This window comes from Manacus candei, unplaced genomic scaffold, assembly GCF_025592945.1.
Source record: "Manacus candei isolate 608988 ecotype Guabito, Panama unplaced genomic scaffold, ASM2559294v1 h1tg000011l, whole genome shotgun sequence".
Taxonomy (NCBI): Eukaryota; Metazoa; Chordata; class Aves; order Passeriformes; family Pipridae; genus Manacus; species Manacus candei.
The window spans coordinates 19,340,489-19,354,167 of NW_026138059.1; the positions used below are offsets into that span (position 1 = coordinate 19,340,489).

Below are 13,679 nucleotides of genomic sequence, written 5' to 3' on the forward strand. Positions count from 1 at the left end.
GATACTGTGCACTTATTTTACATCCTCCTCCTTGTTAGCATCATAGGCAGGTTCTACTGTTTTGAGACGATTGTCATTTTGTAACCACATAAATATGTTGTAGCTGTCAGTGAGGACTTTGTCCTTACATTATGTGCCATTTATGGTTGTGGCCTGGCACCAAAGTACAGAGCCGTCTTTCTCTGTATTCTGGAACAGCAAAACAAAACCCAAAATATTAAGATTTTATGCTAAATTAGTCAGCTGAGAGGGCTGGAATTAATACTGATTCTAAATGCACTGCATTAGCAAAGTATACTCATAATGCCATCATTAAAAATATCATCTTATTGTGTAAGACATTCTTTAAATGTGTTTCCACTTTGGTTTGTTTCTGCAGGGTCCAAAAGGAGATCCTGGAACAGTGGTATGTATGTCTTTTTTGGTCTTAATAGAAAATTCCCAAAGTAGTTTGACACATGATAGTAATTACAAGGGTAGAAGAGTCTATTTGCATTCTTTAGCAGGTAGCTTACCTCCTGAAGAATCAGTACACCTGAAAAAGCCTATTTAATTGCCAGGCTTGTGAATTTTGCAATTTTGGTAAATTTTCTAAGTGAAAATGTAATGAAGGACTGAACATAGTATTAACAGCTTATGGATTCATCTCTGCTGAGCTGTTTCTGGATATATCCAAGACCAAAGAAGGTGAAATAAAGGCAGAAAATACCTTCAGAGCTATTAGATTGTTCTCAGTATTAAATTTGAAAGTGATAATGGTCAAGGTACAGTGTGTGCTACATCATGCCAGCTAGTAACAACTAGAAGTTGATATTTTCTTCAAAAATGGCATGATGGCTACTTACAGTAAGATCACATTGCTTCTTGTGAACAAGAGGATGATGACCATAGGAGCCACTATACCTTTCAGCTATGCAGGTCAACGTTCAAAAGCACATCTATTTAACTTTTTGATTTATTTTTTTCGCATTAAACAGTGTTATGTCCTTTTTATGTGATTGTTCTTTAAACATTATGAGGAGGGGAAAGACAAGTAAGGGAAGAATCTTGAACAGTTGCATAGCACTATCTGCCAGCAGAATGTAGATCCAAACCCTGAATGGGCGTACATTTTCCAAAGTCCTTGCCTTTATAATAGAGAAACTGTATTTGTGATCATCTTGTAGTGTGTTGCTACAGTTCCTAGACTTGAAGGTGGAAAAGTTGAAACTCACAGGTATTGTGTCTTGATGGCTGGACATCAGAAGATAATAGTAACACTTGAGTGTTGATGGTTGAACCAAAAAATTATAATAGTATCAAATATCATTTTAAATTAATATTGTTTTAAAAATTGGGTAAATGCTTCCACAACAGTTAAAATTCTAATAAATTTTGTACTTATTTTTTGAGTCTAAAGAATGTCACATAACTGCAGAATTATTGTTACAGCACTATAACACTGCAAAGCAATGAAACAGATGCTGTTCCTTCGTGATTAGTGTGGTAGAACTGTGTCCAGCAGGCCTCTTTTGAACTTCAGGCAATATGACTGAAATGGGATGAGTACTATATGTCAGATAATGGAAACTGATGCAAAAAATTTACCGATAAAATCAGTAGAAGCCGAGGTGGTTAGGAAAGGAAACTGTCCCCAGTCATGCTGTGTTCCCCATGGTCTGCTGGTAAATTGTCTACTTGATAAAGATCAGGAAACCCTGAAAAAATATTGGAGATCATTTTTGAAACAAAATCATGTCCCTTCCAGCAAAGCAAATAACATCTCTGCCTCCTACTAGTGAATCAAATTACTGCAGGGTTCCATTCAGGAGTTCATTCAACCACCAAGAAGCTGACATTTGACCTCTTCAACTGCTGTCCTGTCTTCAAATTGTTAGTCTTAGGCATAATAAATAAGGAGATGGTTCAGCCAACATCTTGAATGCATGATAATAAAGAATCAGGGTCAGAGGAGAACACACGGATTGTTTATATGTCACTGGAGACTGGCCTTGTCTGAACACATCAGGCCACAATACTTGGGAGATGATGATGTGTCTTCTCTTGTTGAAGGGTTCTTGTCTTCTAACTTGGGTCCATATTATGGAATCTTTGTCTTCAGTATCAGTGTGAAATTACTGAGGAATGTCTCTACTCATGAAAATAGCATGCCAGTACCACTTAGATGTACCTTTTTTCCTACAAGTGAAGGCACAATATCTACACAAATATAGTAGCAGAATTAAGTGCAGCCAGCTCACACTGACCCAACCAAGATCAAAGTGGTATAGGAAGGTTATATCTTTAAGAGCTGGCTTGGACTTCATCTGTTATGAAGGTGCATAATCTCCACTCAGCCAGCTCATGCAGGGTTTAGGAATATGTTTGATTCCTTGCCAAGTGTTAATGGAAAGTCAGCTACATGAAAAAGTATATTTTGATTTATGAACCAAAGTGATAACTATGCTTGTCAAGGACAAGAAACCCAAATGAAAACCCCTCAGCAGTGACAGCAAAACATGGAGTTGTGAGATAGTTTCCTAAAACAGTTGAATAATCTGTTTTCAAAAGAACTCACAAACCTCTTCTTTTTCACCATAATGCCCAGAAGCTGAATACATCTTTCTGTATCAGTGTCCACTTCCTACTCAGGAAACACCAGCTACCAAGCAGAGTTTAGGTGTGGGAAGAGAGATCTGTCAGAGACTTCAAGAAATCCAGCCAGCAATTTGCCATGGCTTTTGATTTAACTGACAATTGCTGAAATACTGGAGTTGTTTGCTGTAGTTTAAATCTCCATGATAAATTATCAATTTTCCTTCAAAAAACAATTAATAGGGCTTCCCCTCTCTACATGTTAACCTGATTTCTCTAGTGGAGCATGTTTCTGGTTTTCTTTCAAAACTTGAAAACCTACCCAGGGATCCAGTCTGTGCATCCCTTGTTGCAGAGTGACCTTTGTTCAGGGAGCAGAGCACGGAATTGTTTGGAGTTTGGTTCTCTGATTGACAGTGTATGCTTACATCCCAAGGCTCTGCTGCCTGGAGATGCTTTAGAGGTGACCTTGGCTTGCAAGAGCACTGAAGTGGAGTCTTCTGGATTACATTCTTCATCAAAATTAAACCATTGATCCAAATATTCAGACAATGCCTCTGAGAAAAATTTAATTTACAGATCAGTAAAATAGAGTATAACAAAATCTGTTCACCTAATAACTGGTTAGCTGTTTTACTAATCTCAGGTTAAATAATCTGCTGTTGCTTGCTGTTCAACATTTCTCAAGTAGAGTACTGAAATTCTAATGTATACAATCTATTTTAATTTTAAAAAAAATCAGGGAGACCCAGGACCAATGGGCTTACCAGGACTGGAAGGACTCCCAGGGGAAAAGGTAGGACTCTTAAAAAGAAGTAATGGTGGCTTCTTCTTAGTGGACATTACCTGCAACTAAATGTTTTCTGAAACTATGTTTGAATTTTTTTTGTGTATTAACGATTCTGTGTGAAAAAATCTTGGCATATTTATCTATACTTTTTTGCTTTATTGTGAATCTAAATCATAGACTCATCCAACATAACATTTCATTTTCTGCAAATGGAAAAGTCTGTGTGGGAGGTCTTGTAATATTTTGTTGTCTTAACTTGGTAGAACACTTCTGTACTTGATAGTAATATAGTTAACGTGTTTCTCTAATTCCTGTTCTCTATCGAACATTGTCTTATGCTTGCATTCCATCTGTCTTGTTCTCAGCCTTTTGCTTGCTAGTTGTGGAGGCCGATTATGAATTTAGCTTGTCATGAAATGCTAAAAATGTCAGTATTTTGATATTCATTTCTAAATATGGCAAAGTACAAAACATCAGAGAAATGAAAAAATCCATAAATATGCTTTCTGTCAGCAAAACCAATTTGATTTTGCCCATCAATTTAAGAAGAAAAATGAGTAAATTCTTTTGCAAATGAAGTATTTGTTCAGCTTTTTTAATTACATTATTCAATGACTTCATACAAAAATAGTTTACTGAAACTTTTTTCACCAAAAAGCAATGTAAATTAAAGTTTCTCTCTTGATATCACTGTGCATTACTGCTACTTGTGCAGAGTGGGGAGTGACAAGATCTAAGGTAGATGTTTAAATTACGTGAGATGATTCTTGCTCTGTAATACTTCAATTTACAAGCAAATAAGAACTAGTCTGATTTCAAAATGAACAAACACAGGGAGATATTACAGGCCTAACTTAGACAAAGTGGGGACAGGAATTAAATAAAGGGAATAAGCAATGGATCAAATTGTATAAACCAGCTAAGTGAGTGTTTGGCCCTTTCCCAGAGGAAAAATATCTTTTCCTTAACTAAATTTGGTCAAAATTCCACATTTCTGGTGCAAATAAATGAACAGAATCTTGGAGCCTGCCAGTCCCAACAGTATAATGCATACTGGTTTTTAATATAGAGCTATTATGCACCTCTGTGCAGCAGAATTTCATCTTCCACAGACAAATGTTTGCTATAATTTCATGATAATTTCATGAACTGGTTTAAGAACTTTATGTCCTCTGGATAAAATGTCCCTTCCCTCAGCTGTGCTGACACAGTGTTTTGTGCAGCCATGCTGCAAACCACATTGCTGAAAGCACCACAATAACCCTGAAAAAAAAAAAAGAAAAGAAAAAGTTGCAAGGGCAATGTTAGGAATTTTCAGTTTTGTCATCAGGGCCACCATACAGGGGAAACACCGCAAGTTCTGGGTCTAGAATAACCACTGGGACAGTGTGAAGTGGTCCAGACAACATGCCCTGCCTGATGCAGATAGTGCTCACTGTTCCAGAGGTGCATGTTGTGTCCCTCACTGAGGGACAAACATGCATTAAGGAACTTCTCTCAGCCTCCACAGCAGGAGAGGTTGAACTGTGGCCTGTAAGCAAGTTGCTTCCTCTGGACATGAGGTCAGACACTTAACTTGTCATCTGTCTACACTTCGTGTAACAGAGTTGTCTTTTAATTAGCAGCATTGCCATTGTGCACCTGAGCAAAATTATGAGAATGAGACAAAACAGCATTAGTTACAAGAACAGAAACCAGAAATACCAACACTCCCTGAGGCTCTTCTGCACAGCAGACATGTGTGTAGCTGTGCTGGCAGAGCTTTAGCAAATCTGCTTCAGGTAATATAAACTCATCTCAGAAAAATATTGGCCTGTTAGTATGGCTTTAACAGTACCAGGACTTTTCTGACATGAATATAGAAGCTAGGACCCTAATGTTTTCTTACATTTTTAACCAGTATTACAGTAGCAAAGCGTAGTGCTGCAGACCAACACACGTCAGCAGTGGGTTAGAGCAAATACCACTGTGTAGAGTTTTACCACTGTTGACCTCTGTCTGCTTTGGTTTATAGACCTCTCAAGAAAGATGAATTTATGCACATAACCTATCACCTCCAGCAAAAAAATACCCCACTGTCTTAGCTTAAAGCATAGATGAAGATGGGTGTATGCTAAAATGAGGACCTTTGCCCAGAAAGGGCCATGGCACAAGCAAATTGAGGATGCTGACTTTTAGTAAATGAATGAGCGGGTTGCAGGAAGGCAAAATCTTCTTTGAAAGACACATCTTAAACATGGGATTGTTGACATGAAAGTGAATTACCCTGTGTGAATTTTGGTCATTGTCATGACTACAAATTGTAATTATTTGGACAACTTCAGATAAATCAGGGACTTTCCATCCCTTTTCAAGGGAGGCCTGAAGCAGAATCAAAGGGATAGCATAGAAACATAATATAAGAGAACCTAAACAAAGGATTTTGGTTACTTGCTCAGGTCTGTAAAATGAGCCACTGGCAGAGACAAATATTAGCATTTAGCAGAGCCTGGCTCTTGTCCCCATTTTCAGTTCACTGAATAATTCTTCCTCAGGTTTTAATGGGAATACACAAACAAACTTCTGTTTTGATTGTTGCCATTTAAATATAGATTTATCTTTTCTTCAGGGTGACCGTGGACCAGCCGGCGCACCGGGAGTAGCAGGGACACCGGTATGTATGTTCATTAAGGAAAACTCAGGTTTTTAGAAGCTGAAAAAGCAGGTCAAGCAAGATGCTGAGCTGTAATCTCTACCACTGTGGGACATGAGTACTTGGCTTATACTTTATAGGCAGGTAGGAAGATTGTGTTTTTCCTAAAGAAATTAGATTTTTAATAGCATTGAGGGTTCATATTATTATTAAAATGACAGGAGGGAGTGGTGTGAATACATGATAAAGCTGGAATTTGAAGCTGCATATGCTTAGCTAAGAAAGAATATGAGATTCTTCTCATTGCCTCTATTTAATATAGATAAAGACTTTTTCTGTGTTCATGAGCATGCACAAATTTCTGAGCATCTTTCTATCACAAAGAAAAGTTATGAACACTAGTTATTGCAATCCACAAGGATCTGCATATCAAGTCAATCAAACATTTGCTTTAGGGAAATGCTTTGTCAGCTATTTACATGTGGTATTCAGAGAGATTTCTGAAAGTCATCCAGAAACTTTGTTGTAGGTGAAAGTAAATGTAACTAATGATAAATTGAAATTATAATTATTCATTTGTGTTCCTAAAGGAAATGAATACATTATATTGCATTCACAGTTTAATAAAAAAGTTTATCCATATTTCAGGAGGCAATATGGAGTTATTTATATGCAAATAGATTTATTATTAAATTTGGGCAGCTTCCAATCCATTTAGGAGCTGTTTAAATTATAAATATGTGTTTCGTGAAATAAAAAGAATTTTGTGTCTATGCACTGTCATTTCCATTAGCCACTGATTTAGTCTATTTACTGTGAGTTCTAAGAGAGAACATGATCTTAAACAGCTTAATTTCATTAGGTTCTCCTAAAGCAAATTGCACACTTAAAGGAAAAAGAGAAGTATTTCTCTGAGTTTTGTAGCAGATGTAAGAGTTTCAAAGTTTGTTGCTCTGAAATATATTTCACACTGTGAATAATAATGCAGTAGCTGGTTAGGATTATCACAGTTGTTCATTCCCTGTGTATTTCCAAGTCATTGGATGTTGTCTATTCAAGTTGGATATGAAATATTTAATGAGGTCCCTTCATCACTGATGGAGTTGCATTCTGTTGATTATATTTAATTCTAATAAAATCCACCGAAATAAATTATTTCCTCCTGAAATTAATTGTTTCCTTTTATATTTTATGCTAAGAAGTTTTAATTAACAAATTAATAGACATATGAAAAACAACCTTTTCAGTAGCCTAGGAAGAGTGTGAAACATATCTACGTATCCTACTGGAAAATAATTTGTGTTCCTTCCCTGTCATTTTTCCCTAGATTGAATAGTGGACTCTTTTTCCCATCTGAGAATATAAACCTCTTATTTACACTTTGGCACTTTGCTGAGATTGCTGGGATTATGAGGGAAGCTTGGGCTGAGATTCTGCAAGCATTGCCATCAATGCCTATTTCCTCAGCACTTATCCTCAGTCCTGTTGTTCCCAAAGTTGTCACTGATGTTGATGTGTTTGATTCCTCACTTGTACAAGTCAACTGAGGATCTGGTCTGATGCTATTTCTGGGAAATGTAGATTGAAGTTGTTAAAAGAAAACCTATATATATATATATATATATATATATATATATATATATATATATATATAAAGAGACAAAAAAAGAGACATTTAAAATTAGCATCTAAATGATGAGATGAGAGAGGATTGTGAGTTCTGACAGGCTGAACATAAAACAACAATAAAAGAGGCCAAAAAACAGAATGAAGAAATTTTGCAAAAGACATTAAGTCAGTAATAAAGTCACACACACACAAAAAAGTTAGGACTAGGAAGGACCTTAATCTTGATTTTACATATACCGTGATAAACTTTGATCTGCCTATGACTTCTCCTTGTGGAAATCGTGGTGTTGTAAAAGAAAACCTCATGAAAACATTATCTCAGTATTCAGAAAGTGTAAAGAAAACCCAGGGATTGAGTAACGTTGTACAAAAGAGCAAGATTTTTCATTTAATAATGAACAAGAACATGAATATTTCATTCACATATATATTTTCTCTTATTTTTTACCTGGAGAAAAATTCTATTTTGCTTCCTAGTAACTTGAATCTGTAATATTCTGTTTGCAGGGAAAGCCAGGATCTCCTGGGTCTTCAGGGATGCCAGGGGAACCTGTAAGTACAGATTTTAGTTCTGGACTCTTATGATAATACACAAATATTTCAAACACCTAATGCAAGATTTTACTGACAGATTTATATGCATTTTCTTCTTTCTTAGGGTGAAAGAGGACCTATAGGAGATATAGGCTTCCCTGGTCCAGAAGGGCCACAAGGAAAACCAGTAAGGAATTTTATACTGAATATGTACAAAAGGATGTTTTAGTTTATCAGAAGTTACAGAAGAAATGACATTACATCTTGCTTTGTGTTAGGCTAGGTAATATCTGAAGAACACATTGAGCTGTAGGGCTCAGTATTAACCATCCAGAAAAGAATTCCTGGTATTGTGGTGTTTTAATAGTTAATTTTACTGAGATGTTGCCTTTAAAGGTCTTATGAAGGTCATTTGGATTTTGTGGACATAGAGGTTCCTCTAGTAGTTTTTCCACGGGGGGAGTATGAACCCAGAAATTTAACACAGTCTATAAAGGATGGGGTGACAGAATACATTCTCAGTTTCAGTTTAGATAGAGAAGCATGTGCTTCATGACTCTGAATAAACTTTTGGCTCTTCTTTATACAGGTGATGCAACACTGCAACTGAGGCATTTGCTATTCACTTAAGATGTGTCTAATCTGACCTGTTTATTTAATGAAAGTGTGACAGCAGTGTGGTCCACACTGTCCAAGATGGTTTAAAACAACCTATTTTATATTCTATAAGGGTTTAGCTAGAATAGCACATAACTCATTATCTCCCCAGAAGCTTGGTGTTTTGGGGATGAGCATGAGAAGCAGACCATTGCAGCTTGTCAGCACAACCACACACACTTCTGCCTTGAAAGAAGAGACAATTTCTATAGCTTCAGCAGCAAATTAGCCCAAGGTGCCTAATCTGTATAAAACTCCACTTTGCAGTTTAAGAGGGAAAGAAATATTCCTGATGTCCTCATGGAAGTCCTTTTTTCTCAGTGAAACAGCAGTGAGTTTGCTGCATGTGCAAATACATATACATCCTACTAAATTAAGCAGTGCCAGAGCATTTATCTTGAAATTATCTGGCATTGTGCAATTGTTAATATACTCTCTGACATTATTTTGGCCCATACCAACTAGGACCCTTAGATGGACCCAGTTCTATTTAATATCTTTATTGATGATCTGGATGAGGGGATTGAGTGTACCATTAGCAAATTTGCAGATGACACCGAGTTGGGGGGGGGGAGGGGCATGTTGATCTGCTGAAAGGCAGGAGGGCTCTTCAGAGGGACCTGGACAAGCTGGAGAGATGGTCTGATTCCAACAGGATGAGGTTCAACAAGGCCAAATGCCGGGCCCTGCACTTTGGCCACAACAACCCCCTGCAGCACTACAGGCTGGGCACAGAGTGTCTGGAGAGCAGCCAGGCAGAAAGGGAGCTGGGAGTTTGGATTGACAGGAAGCTGAACATGAGCCAGCAGTGTGCCCAGGTGGCCAAGAAGGCCAGTGGCATCCTGGCCTGGATCAGGAACAGTGTGACCAACAGATCCAGGGAAGTGATTCTTCACCTGTACCCCCTGTACTCAGCACTGGTGAAGCCACACCTGGAGTACTGTGTCCAGTTCTGGGCCCCTCAGTTCAGGAAGGATATGGAGGTGCTGGAACAGGTCCAGAGAAGAGCAATGAGGCTGGTGAAGGGACTCGAGCACAAGTCCTATGAGGAGAGACTGAGGGAGCTGGAGTTTTTTAGTCTGGAGAAGAGGAGGCTCAGGAGAGACCTTATTGCTCTCTATAATGCCCTGAAATGAGGTTGTAGCCAGGTGGGTGTCGGTCTCTTCTCCCAGGCAACCAGCAGTAGGACAAGAAGGCATGATCTTAAGCTCTGCCAGGCAAGGTTTAGGTTGGATATTAGGAAGAAATTTGTATGAAGAGAGTAATCAGACATTGGAATGGGCTGCCCAGGGAGGTGGTGGATTCACCATCGCTGGGGGGTTTTTAAGATGCATGTCTAGTTTAAGATGCATGTTTTTAGTGCATAGTCTAGTAACCACGACAGTGTTGGATCAAGGTCTTTTCCAACCTGGTTGATTCTATGATTCTATGATAATGCCACATTCCAGTTTGGAGGATAACATAGGCCTGGAACAGTTTCCAGCAAGAGGCATGAATGAGAGCACCCTCTTTTGGAAAGGAAATAGGTTTAGCCCAGGAGACCAAAACTGTGCTGTGCTAGAAGTCCTAAGAACCAGGGAGTGGATCTAGCCACTTAATATTAAGGCATAATCTCAGCAGCAGCAGAGGGGTAATAGGGCATCAGGGCTAATATCTAGAATAAGAGAAATCTCTTCTATGGTTATATAATGACTACCTGGTACTGAAAAAGTGCATGTACAGGTCCATATTCCACATTTGCAAAATTTTCATATAACTCATCATTTAAAGTTGCTCATAAAATTTGATGCACATCTTGATGGGGTTTGTATTTCTATATTATAACCACACACACTTCTGCCTCTGCAAACTTTAGAATATTTATTGATATGGCACCAAATATTGAGCTTTAGCTCTTATATTTTTAAAATACTTAAGACTATTTATTTTAAAATTGTTGTGTTTTGTCTTTTTTTTTCTAGGGAATCAATGGAAAAGATGGATTGCCAGGTCCTCCGGTAGGAAAACAAGTTTTTGTGTATTTTATTCTTTACAGATACCATAGCTGTTAATCCTAGGCAGTTGCTTTCAGTTCTGCTAACAAATGAATATACAACAAAGCCTTTAATTGATAGGTTTATCTTTTTTTGAAAACCATTTTTCAGGGTGCTGTGGGGAGACCGGGAGACAGAGGACCCAAAGGAGAACGTGTAAGTCCCCTATTATGATAACTTTTTCTCTTTTTACTGAGCATTTAAGCACCTCATCATCACATATTTTATAGGCAAAACCAAGAACTTAATTCTTTGTAAACATCAAGCAGTCTCTTGACACCAAATATGTTTAGTCCTAGATACAACTTTAAGGAATTAGAGTTGAATTGTCTTCTGCATTTGGAGGAAAAACACATTTTATAGACTTTCTAACACAGTTGGCCTGAAAAGTGTAAATTGATGAATCAGTTGAAAAATCGAAATGCAGCTGATCTTGTGGTGTTGTCAGACTTTGCAAAAGCTGTGAACTTGCCCTATTGTCATCCTTGGGATGTCATAAACACAAATCATGTTTTATATAAAACAAGCTTGTCACACTTAGGCAGCAGAAATGCCAATGCTATGCCTTACTGCTTCCCAAACTCTTTAGACAGTTCTGTTTATGGTAACAAGATTGTGGTGGACAGGAATGATTACAGGAGTTGAGAGATGAGTTATTTTATGTGTGTGTGTATATATATATATGAGATGCTCTTATTATAATGTTGCTAAAGCCCTGATGTCCTAATCCAATGGATAGCACATTTGCCTGATGAATCAGAAAAGCATCTCCCTGTGTAATGTGGAAAAGGAAGTGCTGCTTTATGACACTGAAGAGACATGAGGTTTTAACCATTATTACAGTTTTCAGTGTTCTGTTTTTTGCCTTTAAGGACACAGGCCTGCATCTGTGAGAGATTGAAGTGAATACAGAAAATAAAGTCAAGGTTTTCTTGCAGCCACTATTATTACTGCTGTGCACCATACTCCTTCAGTTTGAGATCAGCTGTTACTGTTACGGAAAAGAGAAGCAACAAAATTCAAATGACAGAATAAAATTCTTGAGGTTTTCATGTCTAATAAAAGTATGTCCTCATGGAATCCATTTTAAGAAGGGATAAGCCACCTGGGCTGAAATAATCTTATATACCCTTGGAGTGACTAAACACTGCTGTTCTTATTACTTTATAAACTGAGTGACAAAGTAGTTGAAAATATGTGATTTATACCAATCAGAAATGCAGTTTTCAAGTCATTTCAACAGATAAAAGTACTAGTGGCTGGCTCATTTATTGCTATTGTCTGCATACCTTGATCACAGACTGTGAGCCTGCTGGACAAGAGCATGTAGAAATCCAGGAAAAACAGTAGTTCCTTCTGCATAGAACTTAGTACAAGATAAAATGTAAGAATTGGGAGAACACTAGAAGGGAGGAGGACTGAATAAATCAGCACCTTATGCAGAGATCATAAAACACAAATGTCATGAGTTTTGTACAATTCACAGTGGAGCGTTTAAAGAGGAATCTGGAGGAAGATATGACCTAGTTTTCTGTATTTTTACAAGGACCTTCTTCAAAACACAAAGAAAACACTGGAGGCAGTTAGAAACGCTTGTTTGAAAAGTTGCTGTAGTATTTGATTTACTTCCTACACATTGGCAGCCTGTAAAATGTGAATTGTTTAGAAGAAGAGGATCAGCTTCAAACTGCCATAGCACCGTGGTCCAAGAGAAACCTGCCTTTTTCTTTATCTCTACTAGAAAAGCTATCTATACCTTCTCTGCAGGGTTATAAACCTCAGAAATGTATATCATAGAATCACAGAATGGCCTGGGTTGTAAGGAACCTTAAATAATATCTAGTTCCAACCCCCCTGCCATGGGCAGGGGCACCTTTCACAAGATCAGGTTGTCCCAAGCCCCATCCAGCCTGGCCTTGAACACTGACAGGAGTGAAGTACCCACAACTTCTCTTACAACCTGTTACAATACCTCACCACCCTCACAGTAAAACATTTCTTCCTAATATCGCATCTAAACATTCTTTCTTTCAATTTAAAGCCAGAACACTTGTCCTATCACTACATGCCCTTGTAAAAAGTCCCTCTCCAGCTTCCTTGTAGGCCCCCTTTAGGTACTAAAAGTAACTTGTGTGCTAGTTGTCTCTTTGATTAACTAAAGTTTTGTGTAAATGAAGGCATAAAATATTAGGCTTCTATGGAAAGTTACAGGGAAAATCCTGGTGCCCTGTGCCTGTGTGAATTTGAGCACCTAAATTTTACTATGCCATAACTGACATTTCTAGATCCTTGTAAGGGCTAAAACTGTCTGTACCCAAGTCCTGTCCCTGAAAAGTGGGTTACAGAGTCAAGCTGTTCTTTCTGTCATTGACTTCAACATCAAAAACGTAAGAAAACATTTTCAGAGACAAGGTTTAGCCTATAAAATCAGCTTCCCCTCATGACTCAGTCTATTTCTGAACAGGCGAGAATTTTCTCTTCAGAATTCTTGGCTGACTTTTCCAGGTTTGTTCCACTAGATGCAATTATTTTCTTTCCACTTTTGTTTTACATAGGGAGATCAGGGTATTCCAGGGGACAGAGGTCCACAGGGTGAACGAGGGAAACCTGGCCCTACAGGAGAAAAGGGAGATGTGGGTCCTGTTGGCCCACCAGGAGACAGAGGCTATCCAGGATCACCAGGTCATCAAGGTCCCCCAGGTTCACCAGGACCCCCAGGGTTTCCAGTAAGTAAATAGAAGTTTACTTTGGTTGCTTGGGAGTTCATGCAACGTGAAGGTAGCATGTGCTGAGCAGTGCAAATTTAACTGAGCAATACCACAGTCTTAGA

At 38.1% G+C, this 13,679-nt stretch overlaps 1 protein-coding gene across 10 annotated transcripts in view; it reads left to right on the top strand.

The window, feature by feature from the left end:
- Positions 1–13,679, top strand: part of COL19A1 (collagen type XIX alpha 1 chain) — a 188,179-nt gene that overhangs the window by 158,929 nt on the left and 15,571 nt on the right. For all 10 annotated transcript variants that reach the window (XM_051777715.1, XM_051777713.1, XM_051777716.1 and 7 more), the window contains 8 exons: positions 380–406; positions 3,317–3,370; positions 5,973–6,017; positions 8,133–8,177; positions 8,284–8,346; positions 10,778–10,813; positions 10,961–11,005; positions 13,405–13,575. In XM_051777715.1, coding sequence (XP_051633675.1) covers positions 380–406; positions 3,317–3,370; positions 5,973–6,017; positions 8,133–8,177; positions 8,284–8,346; positions 10,778–10,813; positions 10,961–11,005; positions 13,405–13,575 — 486 coding nt within the window. The remainder of the gene's footprint in view (positions 1–379; positions 407–3,316; positions 3,371–5,972; positions 6,018–8,132; positions 8,178–8,283; positions 8,347–10,777; positions 10,814–10,960; positions 11,006–13,404; positions 13,576–13,679) is intronic.